Source organism: Leucopleurus acutus (genome assembly GCF_964270905.1).
Source record: "Leucopleurus acutus genome assembly, chromosome: 2".
Taxonomy (NCBI): Eukaryota; Metazoa; Chordata; class Mammalia; order Artiodactyla; family Delphinidae; genus Leucopleurus; species Leucopleurus acutus.
In genome coordinates this window covers 128,841,131-128,860,988 of record NC_139143.1, presented here as the reverse complement: position 1 = coordinate 128,860,988, position 19,858 = coordinate 128,841,131, and the positions used below count along the sequence as shown (strand labels likewise).

Sequence of the window (19,858 nt, the reverse complement as noted above, 5' to 3'; positions counted from 1 at the left end):
TTTCTTCCCTCACACTCTTCTATTTTCTAACTATACTAAACTATTTGTAAATATTATTTAAAATTCTCTTACAACAACTCTATTTAGTCCTCATGCTTGCTGGACATTAAAGCAGCCTTCATTTTATAAAATGGATTTTTGGGAAAGTGTGTAAATCCATTTTATGTAAAGGGAATAACTGTAAGCTTCCAATTTAAAGGAACTCTGCCATGAACCTCATCACCATAGTGAAAAATGTAGAGAATCTTTTAACCATTAAATAATAATGTTCTATTTTATGAATCTGATTTGAGCCTACTGTGTTTTGTTAAAGACAAGCATAAGTTTTATGGGCCAGCTCTTATCACAGAACTGGGTCAAAAAAAGCTAGCCAGGTGTTGCCATCAGAGGCTGAAAGGAAAAGTAAGCTGAGATGAATAGAAATTAAAATATGAGAAATCCTCGAATGGAAAGTTAAAATAAATCTGCATTCTATACTATGATGTTAAGCCTGTTGGATTTATTAATTGATTGAAATTGCCCCTCCTTCACTCAGCTGATGTCGCCTGCATCAAGTAACAGCAGTGGGTCTCTCTCACCTTCCTCTTCTTCTGATTGTCTGCTGAGCCGCGGAGGGCCTGGCCGGAGCCACGTGGCAGCTTTACGGAGTCGTTTTGAATTGGAATATGCTCTAAATGCAAGGTCCTATGCTGCCTGGTCCCAAAGGTAAGTGGTAGTTGACAGTTACACAGTAAAGTCAGATTCCAGAATTTCATCAAGATAATCACCTGATTTGCTTAGTATCAACAGGGAACTTACCACCCCTGTGGCAAATTTTGAAAGGGGAGTTTTGAACCTATTTTTCTTTTAATATTTTGACCAAAAATTAGAAATTTTGTTGTCTGTTAGTCTAGGTTCTCTAAGCTTCGGGTTAACTCTTGCTTAAGCAAGAATTGTCTAACTACAGCAAGAACTGTCTAGCTACAGCAACAAAAGGAATTTATTGAAAGTATTCTGGGAGTTTCTTATGGAATTTAAGGAAGAATTTCTTGTGTGGGAATCAAGAAGCAACTCTGAAGGTCTGAGCACCAAAAGTTCAGTGTTCTGAGAATTACCTTATGACCCAGCAATTCCACCCCTAGGTATATTTCCAAAAGAATTGAAAATAGATATTCAACAAATACCTGTACTCAAATGTTTATAGCAGCACTATTCACGATAGCCAAAAGGTGGGGAAAAAAAAATCCATCAACAGATGAATAGATAAAAAATGTGGTATCCATACAATAGAATATTATTCAGCCGTAACAGGAATGACGTACTGATGCATGCTACAGCATGGATGAACCCTGAAAACATGCTAAATGAAGGAAGCCAGGGACAAAATTCACATATTGTATGATCCTATTTATATGAATATCCAGAATAGGTGTACTAGTCATTTTGGGTAGCTATAACAAAATACCATAGATTGGATGGTTTAAACAACAGAAGTTTCTCACCATGGAGGCTGGAATCTGACATCAGGGTGCCAGCATGGCTGGGTTCTAGTGGGACTTTCAAATTTTCCTGGTTTACAGATGACCACCTTCTCACTGTACCCTCACATGGCAGAGAGAGCTCTGGAGTCCTTTTATCTTTTGATAAGTGCACAAATTCTGTCAGATCAAGGGCTTCATTCTTCTGACCTCATTTAACCTTAATCACAACCTTAAAGGCCCTATTTCCAATACAGTCACATACGGGGTTAGGGCCCCAACATATGAATTTGGAGGGAGGGGGGACACAATTCCATCAATAGCAATAGGTAAACCCATAAAAACAAAAAAGTAGATTGGTGGCCCCAGGGTCTGGGTTGGGGAGGAGGAAATTGGGAGTAACTGCTTAATGGATATGGAATTTTATTTTGGGGGGATGAAAATATTTTGGAATTAGATAGAGGTGGTGCTTAGAAAACATTGTGAGTATACTAAATGCCACTGAATTTTTCACTTTAAAACTATTGATTTTATATGATGTGAACTTTACCTCAAGGAAAAACAAAAGCCACAAAAAAAAGTTCAAGCAAAGGGGCAAGTCAGAAAAAGAGGAAAAAAGAGTTCAGCTTTCTTCCATAGCAAACTGTGCCATTTACACGCCCCAATCTCCAATACACAGTCTCCTGCATCCTACGACATTCCTTGAGCAAGTCGCATAGCTGAGTCCAACATCGATAGGGAGAGAAAATATACTCAGCCTCTAGTGGGAGGTCCTACAGAGTCATACGGCAAAGGGCATAAATACAAAAAGCATAATGAAGTAGGAATAAGTACAGTCTGCCATGCGAGAAAATATGATTGGTCCCTTTGGATTATATGGCCACCTCTGGTCTAAACAAATGTTGGAGTGAAGGTGGGGTCATATTTCATGTATGTAAACCTGGTCGCCAATGGCCTGATCTGGATGGAGAACAATAAAGGCAGGCACTGTGAGCTCCATGGATACCCTAAAAAGTGCATACTGCAACTCCTGGAAAATCAGAAAAGACTGGTTTAAAATCTCTGTCCTTCCACATGTGCTCCAGAGCATTTGTACATGAGCCATTACACATGCGCACTTATACACACACATGCACATATACACATTCACACATTCTGTCATCAGAGTCAACATTTTTATCCTGAAGGTGAGGAAAGATTATCTGGATTTAGCAAGGATCCTATACCATCTACAAATTGCTACTGTTGCCTTTTTAGCCATAGTTATTATATTCCTGGTCTGACAAAAGAGTTGCAGCTGCAGCTATGAAGAGATGAGAACCTGAATCATGAACTTTAATCTATGGAATGTCATGAAGTTAAGTATCAGCATGCTTGATTGATAACAAGGCAAACTGAACACAATTCTTTACTGGACTCCAGTCTCTCACATAATTTCATAAGGGGCTCATAGGCCAAGATTAGATTAGGTTCAGTCACAACATCATCTTCAATTCCATCTGCTCTTCTTCTTCTTTACTTGTGGTTTTAAAATTAATTATCTGAAGAGACAGATTTTGGTATTTCCAAAGCATAGTCACCCAAGCTTTGTCCACTTGAGGCAGAGGTTAAGAGGATGAGCTGTGGAGTCAGATCTGAGGTTCAGTCTTGGCTTTACCACTTAAGAGCTCAGTGACCTTGGGCAAGTTACCTACATCTTATATGTAATATACAGATAGTAATACTAGCTCTTAGGATTGTTACTGGGAGAGGCAGTATTGTCACAAGAGTGACTGAGTGAAAAATGCCAACAGACCCAAGCAAAGGGTGCAAGTTCCCATAATGTAGGTAAGTCACACAACTTATAATACATAGACAGCTACCCAGATGGGAGGCACAGCAGCACACCCAACTGGATGAGTTGGGGGTGGAGGGAACACAGCTGCTCTGGCCTTCAAGAACCTGGAAGAAGGTACACCACTACTCCTAAAACTGCCCAAACAGGGTGGGAAAAAATCATCAGGTGTTTTGAGATGCTCCCTTTGATATTCTCACATGGTTTTTTATACCCCCCTGGCCCTTCGGGACAGTTATGGAACCCTGATAAGTACTTGTCTGTCTACTTGGTACAAATTTCTCTTAACAGCCTAGCACACCCTGAGTATTTGTTGTGAGGGTGCATTGAAGGTCAGTTTGTAGTTGTATCACTCCTCTAGTAAGGTCAATCTTTGGACTGCTTGAAATCAACTCCAGAAATAAGTAAAGCATTTAGCTAAGTTGTAAGATGCACCATGTAAGATGCACCATGTCTGTTATTCATATCTGTAACCCTAGTAGCTAGCAGTGTAATTGGAATGAAGTCAATATGTAACAAATATTTGTTCTGAGGATAAAAAAATTGGATAAATTGGCTCAATAATTTGTAATTATTATTATTTTGGAGCATAATCAGTCAATAAGCTTTAATTATTTTCTCTATTCTTTCCTTTAAAATAGCTATCACTATTGCATTTCTACTGCATGCCAGGCACTATTTTAGACACTTTGAATACTCATTTAAGTAAACCTTAGAAGTTAGGTATTCCAATTTTTATAGATAAGGAAACTGAGGCTCAGAAAGGGTAAGTAACTTTATTAAGTTTATTGAAGCAGAATTGGAGTCCTCACGCAGGACTCTCCTATGCTTTCTGAATTTCTCTGGCACAGGAGGTGTCACTTTTCAGAAGTTTGATGTATTTTGCCAATACTTGTATTTGCTGGACTTCTTCCAATGTCTTCTGGAAGTTGGTCAGGGAAAGAATTCAATTACTCCTCCCAAGCCTGCCTTTTCAGCATGTGTATAGGAAAGAGCAAATGAGACCAGAGATCAATAGGTTCTTAAAGCCAAAGAATCCAAGGATCCAGCAGGGTCGTGAGTTTAACAACCTGGAATTCAGCCGGCTCTTTGGCTGCACATTAAGAATCACCTGGGGAACTTTTACAAGTACCAGTGTCCAGGACCAATTAAACCAAAATCCATGGGGATGGCATCCAGACTTCAGGAGCTTTTAAAGTTTTCCAGGTGAGCCCAATATACATCCAAGCATGAGAAGCATGCTGAAAGAGAATACTACAATCTAACCTTCCAGTCAATCTGATGCAACTGATGGGATAAACAAAAGAGGACCGTGAGTGCCAAGGTGAAACAGCAGCTGTGACAAAAGGCGACCATTCTGAAGGCTGATAACCTGTGTGGTCTCTCCCAAAAGTCCTTGCAAGGTGCTAGCAACCTCTGATCTAAGAGGCTTTCTAACTAACTCATTACAATCACACAAGGTGTAATTTTTAGCCCAGCATTATTTTTTCTTAAATAGCAACAAGATATGGCCTGTAGTCCTCACCCAAACTGTTCCCAATTTTGGGTCTCGGAGCCCTCAACAATGTCTTAAAAATAGTGCATTTATTTTTTCAATTTTGGGGTTATGAAAGTTACAGCCTGTAATTTTGTAATTCTTGATTTGGCGGGGGTTTTGGTTTCTATTTCCACATTTGTTTTTAATTATTATTTTCCTTTATAAAATAAATATCAAGGTGGGAAACTGTGTCAGATATCTTCTCCAAAGGTAATAGACATTTGTTAATTCCTGCTGCAACCCCAAACTGATGAAATCTGAGTTTGGGGAAGGCACTCCTGAAGTTCTGCCTCTTTTAAAATACTTTGTGTCTTTAGATATATTTGGAAAACTAAGCATGTGGCACTTGCTCCTCCCACAGGGTATGAAATCTCCCATCTTGTACATGGATTACATCATGTAAATTTAGAAATGACAAAGTGATACACAACCTTTCAGATGTGAAAACCAATCAGTGTTTATGTGGGGCTGGGCTCTGAGAATAGAACGCTATGACCTAGTTAGCTGTCCAGGAGAAGAGAGCAGAGATCCAGAGATTGGAACTGTGAAACAGATTGATTTGGAATTAATTTTTCACATTACAAAAGGGTCCATGAAAGGGTTCCTTTAAATAGAAAGCTTGCCTAGTGCACTTAGAATGCAATTCAACTTATAAAAGTTGAATATGTTATCAAATTTTAACTTACACATAGTTTTTCCAGAATGCAGCAACTGTGTAAGATGATAGCACCATGAAACCAATGCTCCTAGGAGGAAGGGAAAAAGGAGCGGTGAGGGGCTTGTGTCCACTCGCTTCTGTGGAGCAGGATGGTTTATCCAGTTTCAGCCGTAGTGTGGTGTCTCTTCACCACCGAAGGGCAAATACTCCCCTTTTTAGTCTACTACCTCTACTCCATGCTTCTTTGTACTGAAACTTCCCTCAGGCCCCTTAAATATTCACTTTTCTTCCAATCCCTTCTTCATTCCCAATTTATTTCTCTTGCCAGCTCACCACAATCAGCAGTTTCAACCCATGGCTCCAACTCTCTGTCTCTCGCTCTCTGTGTCACACACACACACACACACACACACACACAGTTAGCCCCCAGTCCATATGTCCAAACTTGGCTGCTCTGCTTTCTTTGTCATGTCTTTAAATTCTCTCCCTCGAGTCCCAGCTTCCCCATGCCATAATCCACTTAACCCTCTACTGCCAGCGTAATCTTCCTTCTGTAGACGTCCAATTATATCACTACCCTACTTTAAAACTACCAATAATTCCACATTGCCTCTAAAATTAAGTGACGTTATGTCATCCAGAATCCAAAATGACCAGTGAAACACATTTCCAGTTTTACCCCGCAGTGAACATCAGATGTTCCAGTGGTTCTAGACATTGATCCCATCACTTCTCTTCTCAAAAAATTCTCTAGGGTTTTGGGAACTGTAAGACACATTTTTTGGTATTTTGGTATTTTTGGTATTTCCCAGTGACAAGGGAGGTGCCAGTGATATTTAGTGGGGGGGGGGCAGAGTGTTGAATTTCCTACAATGTTTTGGATCCCACAAAATAAAGAATTATCCTGCACAGAATAGCAATAGCATCCCTGGTGACACACACTATAGACAAACTAGAAGTTCTACTATTTCCCATACACACCCCATGTTTAATTTACTGTCAACCTATTCCTATATCCTATTTTTTAACCTCAACAGTCCCGCCCAATCTTATCAAAATATTAATCAGCCTTCAGTAATATCTAGTCAGCTTGATCACTATGTCATGAAAGAGCCTTTTCTGGGACTAACTCCTCCTCAGTTATGCCTTACCAAAGGCCACGGTAGTTTGTGCCACTTTATACATTTGTGTTATTTTGTCTTTTATTATGATCATTTATTTTTAATTCCCCATTAGTTCATAAATACTTTAAGGGAAGAAATTTTCTTTTGTGTTTTTTTTTTCTGGTGCCTACAATATCTCATTTATAACTGAACTGTAAGTGGTGAATATTAAATGTTTTTATCTATAATAAATTAGAGGAATCATTAGTTGGCCTATGAATACCATGCTTTGTATTTCTGAAATTTGAGTAAAACTGTGGCGCTCAGAATTTTGACCCTTACTTTCTGGTCAAGTTCAAATTTTTTTTGTCCAAAAACAATGAACAACCAGTTAATTCAAACTTCTTTCCATCCCACCCCCTCACTATTAGGGCATTAAATATCTGCTTACTTCTTTGTAATAAACAAACGAATAGAATTTGGAAAGAAGGCACTGACACATTCATTCCCAGTGTGTTTTAAAAGGGGAGTTTGCTTTGAGTTGAGGTAGTTGAGAAAGGTTTCACTGAAGAGAGAGATGATGGAAATATCGTTCAGGTATAAAGAGAACAGGATGAACAAACATGAAATAACGACCATGAACTTTCTTTTCCTCCTTTTTAAAAAGAATAGTCATCCCTTTCTCAGTGATCTATAAAAGAAGTTCTTTCACATATCAAGGATCTACATTTAGATAGGTCTGTTTTCAGTTTTTCTATTCTGTTCCATTGGGACATTTGTTTATCCCTGTGTCAGTTGTATACGATTTTAATTACAATAGCATTATTAAACTCTTGATTTCTGGTAGGGCACAGCCCATCTTGACTATTCTTGATTATTCTTGACTTTTTTTCTTCCATATAAATTTTATAATCAGCTTGCATTTTTTCACAAAAACATAAGATTTTGATTATAGGTATTTTAAACCTATAGATCAATATGGGAAGATATGACATCTTTATGATATTGAGTCTCCCTTTCCATGAACATAGTACTTTTTGTATTTATTTAGATGTTCTTTAATATCTTTTAGTTAGGTTTTATAATCTTCTCTGCAAGGTTCTTATACCTTTTGTCATGTTGATTGTTACATTCATTGTGATTGCTGAAATAATTTGAATTCATTGCTACCATATTATTTTATTCTCTCTGGGTTTTTTTCTCACTCTGTCCTTTGCCTGTTTTCCTTTGGATTATTTGAATAGGCACTCTGGTTTTCTGTTCCTTAGTGGGTACCCTAGAAACTTTAACATATTAAACTTAATAAATTTTATATTAATATACTTGTCCTACTCCCAAATAAAAGAGAGATTTTAGAGCATTTTAGTTTCATTCATTCCCTCCCAAATTATATAATTCTATCCATTATTTTATTTTATTATGATTTTTCTAATTCCATAGCTTAGATATTATTTTAATGTTTTACACAGCTATGGTTTATTTAGACTTAAATAACGCAAGCTCAGTAGTTATGGTGCACAGGCTTAGTTGCTCTGCGGCATGTGGGATCTTCCCAGACCAGGGCTTGAACCCATGTCCCCTGCATTGACAGGTGGATTCTTAACCACTGCGCCACCAGGGAAGCCCTCTGTTCTCTATTTTATGGCCCCGTAATGGGAGATATGTAACCAAGTTTGGAAAAGCTATGGGATCTCTCATGAAGCTACATAAAAACAGAGGGATTTTAAAATCTGCTGGGATGTTTGATGTCAGAAGAGGCTACCCAGGTAAAAGGCCAAAAAGAACAGCCTTCCTTCACAAGAGCATTAGTTCATGAACACATTTGTCCCCTTAGGTAACTCTCACCTGAGATTCTCTTATCTTACTATTGAACGGGAAAGGAGTTTTCCATTCTGAAAACACCTTTATTTTCCCTCTTTCTTGAGGTATATTTTAGTGGATATGGGATTTAAGGTGTTTAATTATTTTCCCCTGAAACTTTAAGGTGCTTTTCCACATCTTTGTTGTTGTTGCTGCTGTTAAAATATTATCTGTGAATCTAATTGTCATTTATTTTATTTTTAATCTGCCCTTTCTAATTGCTGTTAGAATTTCTCTTTGTTTTTGGTATTGTACAGTTTAACTATGTTGTATACAGGTATGGATTTATTTTTATTTATCTTGCTTTGAATTTATTAGATGTCCAGAATCTGAAGATTGATATCTTTCATAAATTCTGGAAAATTCTCAGTCACTACCTCTTCTAATATGTCTTTACCCCATCTTCTCTCTTCTCTCTTTATGGACTTCTAATTAGATGTATTTTAGATCTTCTCACTCTATTTTCCACATTTCTCAATCTCTCTTTTTTTTTAAATTTTCCACCCTTTACTTTCTCTATGCTGCTTTCTGGTAATTTCTTCAAATCTATCCAGTACACTTGGTAGCTGGATCTAATACGCTGCTCTCTTCATTGCATTTCTAATTCAATTCATTTCTAATATCTATTCCAATTCTAGAAATTGTATAGCTTTTGCAATTTGACTAGACTCTTTTGAAAATCTGTTTCTTCTACACACTTCTAAATTATTTCTTCTTTTCATACACATTTATTTTAGATTCTATTAATATATCTGAATATCTGCTATTTCTCTATCTGAAGTTTTTGGATATAATTATGTAGTTCATTGTTCCTGATAATTCTTGCTCCTTGTTTTAAAATGTATTTAGAAATTTTTGTTTCTATTGTAGCTCATATTCCTTGGAACTTTATCGCTGGCAATTTTTTGACCTTTATTTGGTGTACGTTACTTCACAGATGATTTGCTTTTGCTCTTTTTGACTATCTGGGGACACTAACCCACCAAACCACTTAAAAACTTCAACTTGGAGTTTTCCATAAAACACATGTAGTGATATTTTTGTTTTAAAACTTGCATGTGAATGGGCTTGTGGATCGGACCTCTCAGGGAAAATATTTCATTTTTTCATTTTTCTCAGTTTATCTGGAGCCAAGGATGACATAGAGCAATTATCATCTGTATCTTCCTATGTAGAATGGATGTTATTATTCCTGGCTCACCCAATCTTGGTGTTGTCCTTCAAAGATTTTAGCTTTATACAGGTGTTTATTAACTGACCTCCCACCTGGCGTGGGCCCATGCTATTTCTCCCATGTAGTCCAATAAAATTCAACCTTTAGACCCACAAGAATCAGTAGAATAGCTTCTTCATGGCACTTACATCTGCCTGGAGGTATAGTTTTAGCCAATCACTTACTTTTTTATTGGTATCTACACTAAATTGTAAACATCATGAGAGCATGAATATCTCTCCTTTTCGATTCTGTGTCTCCAGTACTTAGAATAGGGTCTAATAGTTGCTAAATACATACTTGTGGAATGAATGAATGATCATGATAGGCCTCACAACATGATTCCATTTAATCCTCACTTATGAAGTAGGCCTCCTGGTTTCCATTTTTCAGTTTGTTTTACAACTGAGACTCCAACGATTTAAGTAATTTTAATGAAACTGTATAGTGGGAAAAAAATGGTAATTAATAGTTGAATCTGGGCCTATCTGGTGGTGTTTCCATTACACCATGCTGCCTCTGGAGACTATGCTTGGCTAACATGTTTGAACTGTCTTTAAGAAGCAGAAACTTCTAACCTCTGGTTTGGGCTTTGAGGATAATCAGCAGGGAGCTATCCAGAGTACTGAACTACCTGCCTGGAAAACTCTTCCAGCTTCAATGGAACGTAGCTCATTCTCAGTCTATGGCCAGTACAGCCTTTGATTGAAGGAAAAATTTCCCTTCTCACTCTGACTACCTCTGATACTAGCCACTTTACCTCAGCTTATGCCTGCTCATAACAGATCTTTATAATCAGCTGCCTGCACTGATACACACCTAACCTGAACAAAACAAATTCCATATCTGCTGCCTCATTCACGAGCAGACCGTGGCCTAACCCTGTCCTCTCTCTCTTCTTTAATCATGTCTCTGGAAACCAGCCTGATTCCCTGGCCACATTTCTAGAAGCAGCAAAAACTAATCAGGACATATAAAAACGTAAACTCCTTCCTTCTAAATATTTGGGGACCAGTTTTGAACATTACTTTAGTATGATTTCTTTATTGAATTAAGTACCTTGTAAAACCAGACATCTTTTTCTCATTAAATGTACTCTCTACTATAGTAGTCAATTGAATTCACTGTATTAAAAACAAAAAAAGAATCTTTTAGCTGATATTTTTGTTCAACAAAATAAAACCTATCCAGTGATGAAGGTTTCATGAGTTTTTCAGTCCTGGAAATGAAGACAAACACTGCCCTTTAACTCATAAACACAATGAAGGCCCAGAATCTTTTAGCTGATGCTACATAGAAATAATTTTAAGATCTATAAATTTAAGAAAATAATAAAAAGCATCTTTGGCTTTCTGAACTCTCTTTTAGTTGTTAAACATTGTTGATTTAAAATATCACATCTAGTGTTTACAAAAGAACTCAGTGTGTATCAGAGCATCACATTAATACCTAATCCTCAATTCAGCAATGTATTTTGAGCTTGTAGAGAGTGGTCTAACTCACTTAAGTTCTATGGGCCTTGTTCACATTGTTTGTATAGTGAGGAGAGTAAGACATTGCTTGCCTAATCAAGGGAGAAGACTTTTTTTCTCAGGACAGTTATCACCTCTGGGATGTATAATTTTTGTGACACTCACTTTCTGAAGGTCAGTAATCAAGCTCATTAAGGGTCTGTGCTGGAAAAATATAAAAGCCAAAGGAGAGCAGCTGGAATCTAAGCAAGTGGCGTGATGCCTGTCATTTGCCTTTTATCTCTTTCTTTTTAAGCTCAAATCTGTCCATAAATTTTTTCTAATTAACAAAAGCAGAAAATTTCTTAATGTCATGGGGTATGGGGTTGAGAGAGATAATACATAGCTACACATGTTGTGTGAGGTTGTGAAAGTACTTCTTATACCTCTTCATTATGTGCTTGAATGTCATCTACTAAGGAGGGAAAATTAAAGAAAGTGGAGGAAGTTAAAACTATTTCCATAAAGGTCAAAAAATAAGCATATCCATCTATTTATATTTATACAAAACCTCTTCACCACAGCCCTAGGTACCATACCCAGAAAGCACTGTAGTGAAATAAGAAAACAATTCCCAGAGGCACACATACACACAAAAAGTAAAAGGAAGACAGAAGACTGTAAATTGATTGCTGGTGCTCTCTGCATCTCATGTTGCTGATATCCTACAAGTCATCAAAATTGGAAATAGTCTGTTCTGAAATGCAATAGGGCTCAGTGTAAGAACTTCCTTCCAGCTAATGTGGACCTACAGCGGTTGTGTTAGTAGCTCTTTTCTAGTTGCCTTGCTCTCTAGCGCCACCTAGCAATCAGTTGACAAAGCACGGGTGAGGCCTTCGGCCCTCTGCTGTACTGAGGAGACAGGCTTAGAGATTTCACTGAACAGAGGCATTCAGCCTTAAAGTTAGGAGCAGGTGAAAATGTCAATTCTTTCCTTCAGTTCCTTGACTTTAAAACCACCCTTAGTTTGAAACAGCCTTTCTCCATGAAAAATGTAAAAGAAAGAACATCAAACAAAATATTCTGTTCAAAAGAGGAAGTGATGAAAAATAGGAAATTAATAAAAGTGAAGATATGAGAAGAACCCTACATGTGTAAAATTGACACCTTTTTATAAGCTTCAAGGACCTGATTTATTGTCAAGCAAAAAAGATTTGCATGAAAAGAGTGAGCAAGTGACATATGTAGGTTACTACATATGCACTTGAGAGAAGGAAAGATGCAGCTCTTACGGTGGCTGATGCTGTAATCTTGGGTTCTTTTCTATCCTTCAGCAGTGCTTGTTAGCAACCTAAAATGGGCTCCCTCATAACCCAAAGGGTGAGCCAGAGTGCATTTCCCTCTTCAAGCATTTTGTAATACTAATTAACTAATTCCCAGCCACAGGAAGGGAACCTGCAAAGATTCGCCCAAGGCAAACTGCTAAATAAATGGTGACAGATTTCTCAGTTTTCAATTAGGTGAAATGACATATTGGGACAATGACTAGCCTGACTTTCTAATGATAAGAGTTTTATGAGTTTTTCATTCCTGGAAACGAAGAGAAACTCTGGTCCTTTCTCCATTCATAACCAAAACGAGGGCCCAGACCCACTCTTGCCTTCATCAAAGCACACAGATCCTGCTTTTGGCGGTGATGGTTGTGCACGACTGAGAGTAAAAGACCTGGTCCAAAAAAGCTGCTTTTGATACTGCTGCTGCTCTACTGAAATGTCTGACAGGACACAGCACGGGGACCAAAGAGAACAACTGGCCTAATTAAATCTGTGCAGGCAGCCCTGTGCACTGTTCAGCAGCCCTGACTCCAGCTCGGGCCCCGCCCTGCTCCCTCCTGACTCCAGTGTTTGTGCCGAATCTCTTGCTAGCATGGCAACTGTTGCCATGTTTGCAGTAATAAGAAGTGGGTGATGCTGGTGTCTCTGTAATGCTTCAGATACAAGAGCAGAGATTTCTAAATAGATTTCTGAAGAAGCTCTTACAATGGCACTGCACAGTTTAGCAGGTTTAATTCCTCATAGATTTTTTTTCTTCTTTTCACCTTTACCATCTTCCAGGTAGACTGAATCTAACCCTCATACAATGCAAAAACTGCAACATCCTTCTTTTGCTTGCCAGTATTTGAAACAGGAAATTTCTCATTAGAGAAGACATTTCACAAATCATTGTTTCTTATTATCTCCTTGAAAACCATGAGATTGAGTTTTTCTTAGTATTTAGGTAAGCAGTTAAGACAGCCTGAAAAAATCATGGACCCAGGGAAAAAAAGGTATTAACCAAAGTGGAATGAAAAACGTCTATCATTAATATTTTTGATATTGTCTGAGCATTTTCTATTAATGAGCAGGTGTTTTAAAGGCCTCAATTGCAAAAAAAAATACCAAGAATGCACTAATGGAATATGTTTATTACCTTTTTAATCCTTTTCCAAAGAGACAGCAAAGAAAAAAAAAATTAAATCCTCTATATTTGGCATTAATCAGGGACCTATTTGCCAACCAGTGTTAATGGCCCCCCCTGCATGTCAGTGGATGCCAATACAGCCTAAGACCTAGGAGAGAGATGTCAGAGATGAAGCCATGTGCACTGATGACAATGTTAACCTGGTCAAAAAAGCAAGAGAAGGCACATTGCATGTTTTGATCACTTACTGTGTTCCAGACACTATTACACATTTTCTTGTATGCCGGTCAGATCACTGACTTATCACAACTCTTCTACAAGTTAGGAGTTATTTATCAGTATTCTACAAATGAGAAAACTGGAGCACAGAAAGGATAAATGACCTTCCCAAGGCTTTGTAACTAGTAAACAGCAGGGCCAAGATTGAGCGTAGATCAGCCTGACTCCAAAGCTTATAATCTTTTCACTACTTGCCGAGCTGCTGCAGTGTGAGACAGAGGGCTGCCCTCATACTAATCAACCCTGTGGCGTGAGCAAGTCCCTTCCCGCCCTGGGTTTCAGTGACTATTCTGAGGCATGTGAACTGGACCTTGCTACTCAAGGTGTGGCCCACAGACCACCAGCTTCAGCATCACCTAGGCGCTTGTTAGAAATTAAGACTCCTAGGCCTACTGAATCATAATCTGCATTTTCAAGATTTTAACACGTGACTTGTGAATGTACATTAAAATTTAAGAAGCACAGGACTTGCCAATCTCTGTGGACACTTCTAGCTCTAGTATATTTAGAATGCTGTCCCCATTGTCTCTATATTTCTAGATCCTACCCCTTCTTCAAGGTTGCATCACCTCTCCCTACAAGCATTCCTAATTCCATCCTTACACTTGATGGAAAGAGTTTTCTCTCTTCTAAGAAAGGTTTCATTTACCTTACCTCACTTTCTACTTAGTATCATGTCTATGTTGTGTAAGTTCCTTGAGGGGGATACCCAACCATGTGAAATAATTTTATACTTGCAATACCAACTGGCATAGTCCATTACACTAAAGAAAATATGTTGAAAGAAATGTTGAATGAATCATTATCTGAATTTTGTTACAGATATCATATAGTGCTCCAGTTGCAAGATCCCCGTATTATCCATTATCCATTATCCATATGTCAAGGCAATCACATTCCAACTTGCAAACAGCACACACAAGAGCAGGTTTCAAACTTCCTCACCCCACCTCCACCTTCTTAGCACACAGATACATGGAAGAGTCAATGAAGGCCAAGCTCAGCTCCAAAATCTCTTCTTCTTGGAAGTCTCCCTGGATACCTTCAATTGGCTAGATACACATCATGTTTGTTGCCATCTTATCCCGTGCATATCCCATCAGAATCAGAAACTATATTATAATAATTATAATTATTTCAGTTGCCCCCCTACACACAGACACACATAGTAAGTGGTAGGTACATGTATCTTAAATGAATGAATGAATGGCTCAATCAATGCAAACCTTTTGACTGACTCTAAAGTCTACTTTTTGTTCCACATTAGGGTCCATTGAAACTAAGAACATGGAGAAGCACAGTTCTGTGGTGAGATTTAAGCACTTGTTTTAGCCACACTGGCAATCCCTAACAATACAGCACTTTAATTTAGTGTCACATGAGGTAGTCATCCAGGCACACGAGCCCTGATGCATAGGAACTTGAGTGCCTTTTAGACACCTCAAGGTTGAAAATCGAAGCACTGTTTGTTTTCTTTCCTGTCTCAGTAAGTCAATCATCCATTTTACATAGTGCCTGCATCATACCAGGAGTTTTCTAGGAATTGGAGAAGTCAAAAAGGGTACATAGTACAATTTTTCCTCCCTTTAAGTAGCCCAGTATGGAATATAGACCCCAAATGTATTTATAATACAATGTGATTATACAGTATAAGACTCTTGGGTCATGTAAACACAGAGGGAGGTATTTATGAGAGTGAGGAGAGACATACCATTGGCCTTGAGGTATGTCCAGCAGGTTGCCCATTTGTCCTTCTCTGGAAATGACAGTGAATTAGAGAGTAAGAAGAACACTAGCTATGGATTGCCAGGCAATGAATCTATACTGAAGAGGAGAAACACTGAAATATAGGATAAAATAAGGAAAGCTGGTGGGGCACGGACTCATTAGTGGCACATGGTATAAATTTAAACAGAATTTATGGGAAATTTGTTACCAGATGGCAGAGAAGGAAGACCCTGAGCTCACCTCCCCCCATGAACACACCAAAATTACAAGTACTTACAGAGTAACTTTCTATGAGAATAACCTGAAGACTAGCAGAGAAGGTCTTCCACAACTAAAAATATAAAGAAGGAACCATAATGAGAGAGGTAGGAGGGGTGGAGACATGGTATAGTGAAGACTCACACCCTCAGGTAACTGACTGACAAACAGGAGGATAATCACGATTGCAGAGGTTCTCCTCAAGGAGCAAGGGGTCCAAGCTCCATACCAGGTTCCCCAGCCCAGGAGTCCTACACTGGGAAGATGAACCCCAGAATGTCTTATTTTGAAGGCCAGTGGGGCTTGCATATGGGAGAGCCAGAGGGCTATAGAAAACACACTCTACTCTTAAAGGGCATGTGCAAAATCTCATATACTCCAAGTCCCAGTGCAGAGGCAGTAATTTAAAAGGAACCTGGGCCAGACCCACTTGCTGATCTTGGAGAACCTCCCAGAGGGGCAGGAAGCAACTGGGACTCCCCCATGGGGACATAGATGCAGGCAGCTGCTGTTTTTCAAAGCTTATTCTACCACGAGGACAGTGGTGCTGGCAAGTGGAGTCTTCCCACTAGCCTATTAGCTCCGGGTTTACCAGCAGGTCAGCACGAGGCCTGGGACCCTCCAGGCCACACAGTCAGCTACACTGGGACTCAGCCCTGCCCACCAGTGGGCTGGCAGCCAAGAGGGCTGAGTGCTAGCCCCACCTACCAGTGCACCCAGAGTAGTCAGTCACATCACAACAGAAGAGCCCATGCAGCCACATAGAGGGCACCCTTAGAACATTAGAGGGGAATATGCTGCTCAGCCTCATAGGATGTCTCACACATAAGGCCACTTCTCCAAGATTAGGAAATTTAACTGAGCTACCTAATGCATAGAAATAAACACAGAGGGTTAGGCAAAATGAGGAGATGAGGAATATGTTCCAAACAAGGGAACAAGACAAAACCTCAGAAAAAGAAAAAAACAAAGTGGAGATAAGCAATCTACCTGGTAAGGAATAGAAGGTAATAATCAAGAATTCAAGGTAATTATGCTCAATGAACTTGGGAGAAGAATGAATGAACATGGTGAGAAGTTTAATATAAAGTTAGAAAATATAAGGCAGAATCAAACAGAGCTGAAGAATACAATAACTGAAGACAAAAATCCACTAGAAGGGATCAAAAGTAGATTAGATGATAGAGAGGAATGGATCAGTGAACTGGAAGAAAGAGTAGTGAAAATCATCCCAACTGCACAGAAATGAAAAAAGAATTTTTTAAAATGAGAATAGTTTAAGAGACCTCTGGGACATCAAGCATACTAACATTCACATTACAGGAGTCCCAGAAGTAGAAGAGAGAGAGAAAGAGGCAGAGAACTTATTTGAAGAAATAATAGCTGAAAACTTCCCTAAGCTGGGAAAGGAAACAGACATCTAAGTCCAGAAAGCACTGAGACTTCCAAACAAGGTGAGCACAAAGAGATCCACACCAAGACACATTATAGTTAAAATAGCAAAAATTAAAGGTAAAGAGAGAATCTTAAAAGAAACAAGGGAAAAGCAACTAGTGACATACAAGAGAACTCCCATAAAATTATCAGCTGACTTTTCAGTGGAAACTTTGCAAGCCAGAAGGAAACAGCATAACAAATTCAAAGTGATGAAAGGAAAAAGACCTGCAATCAAGAATACTCTACCCATCAAGGCTATCATTCAGACTTGAAAAGAGATAAAGAACTTTACAGAATAGCGAAAGCTAGAAAGAGTTCAGCACCACTAAACTGGCTTTACAAGAAATGTTAAAGGGACTTCTCTAAGCAGAAAAGACAAGACTACAACTAGAAATATGAAAATTATGAAAGGAAAAGATCTCATTGGCAAAGCAAGCATATAGTAAAAGTAGTAGATCAACTACTTATAAAGCTAGTGGGGGGGTTAAAAGAGAAAAGTAGTAAAATTATCAATATTCACAGTAAGTAGTTAAGGGATACACAAAACAAAAATGTGATGTCAAAAACATTAAACATTGGCCAGGGAAGTAAAAACGTAGGGTTGTTAGAATGCATTCAAAATTAAGAGATCATCAACTTAAAATAATCACCTATATATATAAGTTGTTATATATGAACCCCATGATAACTATAAATCAAAAGCTTATAATAGATACACACACAAAAAAAGACAGAGGAATCCAAACATAACTAAAGATACTTATCAAATCACAAGGTAAGAGAACAAAAGAATCAAACAAAAATGGGCTACAAAAACAATCAAAAAACAAAATGAAAATAAGTACATACTTATACATAATTACTTTACATGTAAATAGACTAATGCTCCAATCAAAAGCCATAGAGTGGCTGATCATGTACAAAATCAAGACCCATATATATGCTGCATAAAGACCTCACTTCAAATATAAAAACACACACAGACTGAAAGTGAGTGATGGAAAAAGGTATTCCATGCAAATGGAAATAAAAAGCTGGTGTACCAATATTTATATCAGACAAAATAGACTTTAAAACAAAGACTGTAACAAGAGACAAAAAGTACAGTACATAATCAAGGGGTCAATCCAACAAGAAGATATAACAATTGTAAATATATATGCACCTAACATAGGAGCACCTAATTACATAAAGCAAATATTAACAAACAAAGGAAAAAGTTGACAGGAACACAATACTAGAAGACTCTAATACCCCATTTACATCAATGGACAGATCATCCAGACAGAAAATCAATAAGGAAACATTGGCTTTAAACAGCATATTAGACCAGATGGATTTAATATATATATAAATAACATTCTATCTAAAAGCAGCAGAATACACATTATTTTCAAGTACATATGGAACACTCTCCAGGATAGATCACATGCTAGGCTACAAGATAAGTCTCAGTAAATTTAAGAAGATTGAAATCATATCAAGCATCTTTTCTAACCACAAAGGTATGACATGAGAAATCAACTATAAGAAAAAGCCTGCAAAAGAAAAAAAAAATACATGTGGAGGCTAAACAATATGCTACTAAAGAACCAATGGGTCACTGAAGGAATCAAAGAGGAAATCAAAAAATGCACAGAGAAAAATGGAAACACAATGTTCTATGGGACACAGCAAAAACTGTTCTAAGAGAGAAGTTTATAGCAACACAAGCCTACTTCAGGAAACCAAAAAAATCTCAAATAACCTAAACTTACACCTAAAGAAACTAGAAAAAGAAGAACAAACTAATCCCAAAGTTAGTAGAAGGAAGGAAATGATAAAGATCAGAGCAGAAATAAGTGAAATAGACAGTTAAAAATGGAGAATATCAGTGAAACTAAGAACTGGTTCTTTAACAAGATAAACATAATTGATAAACCTTTAGCCAAATTCATCAAAGAGAGAGGGTCCAAATAAAATCAGAAATGAAAGAGAAGTCACAACAAACACCACAGAATTACAAACAATTATACACCAATAAAATGGACAACCTAGAAGAAATGGATAAACTAGAAATGTACAATCTCCTAGAAATGTACTAAATCAGGAATAAATAGAAAATATGAACAGATTAATTAACAGTAATGAAATTGAATCAGTAATGAAAAAAATTCCCATCAAACAAAGTTCAGGACCAGATGACCAGATGACTTCACAGGTGAATTCTACCAAACATTTAAAGAAGGGTTAACACCTATCCTTCTCAAACACTTCCAAAAAAATTGAAGATGAAGGAGTGTTCCTTATTCTACAAGGCCAGCATCACCCTGATACCAAAATCATACAAAGACACCAAAAAAAAAAAAAAAAGAAAATTACAGGCCAATATCACTAATGAACATAAAGGCAAAAATTCTCAACATTAGCAAACCGAATTCAACAACACATTAAAAGGATCATATACCAAGATCAAATGGAATTTATCCCAAGGATGCAAGGGTGGTTCATAACTGCAAATCAACCAATGTGATATATCACATTAACAAACTGAAAATAAAAATCATATGATCATCTCGATAGATGCAGAAGAAGCTTTTGACA

The 19,858-nt window shown here is 37.8% G+C and overlaps 1 protein-coding gene across 1 annotated transcript in view; it reads left to right on the top strand.

Moving 5' to 3' along the window:
• The window catches only part of TNNI3K (TNNI3 interacting kinase), a gene marked incomplete at its 3' end in the record, with an annotated part of 285,722 nt that overhangs the window by 230,143 nt on the left and 35,721 nt on the right, over positions 1–19,858 (top strand). The window contains exon 24 of the mRNA XM_082863164.1: positions 536–705. Coding sequence (XP_082719290.1) covers positions 536–705 — 170 coding nt within the window. The remainder of the gene's footprint in view (positions 1–535; positions 706–19,858) is intronic.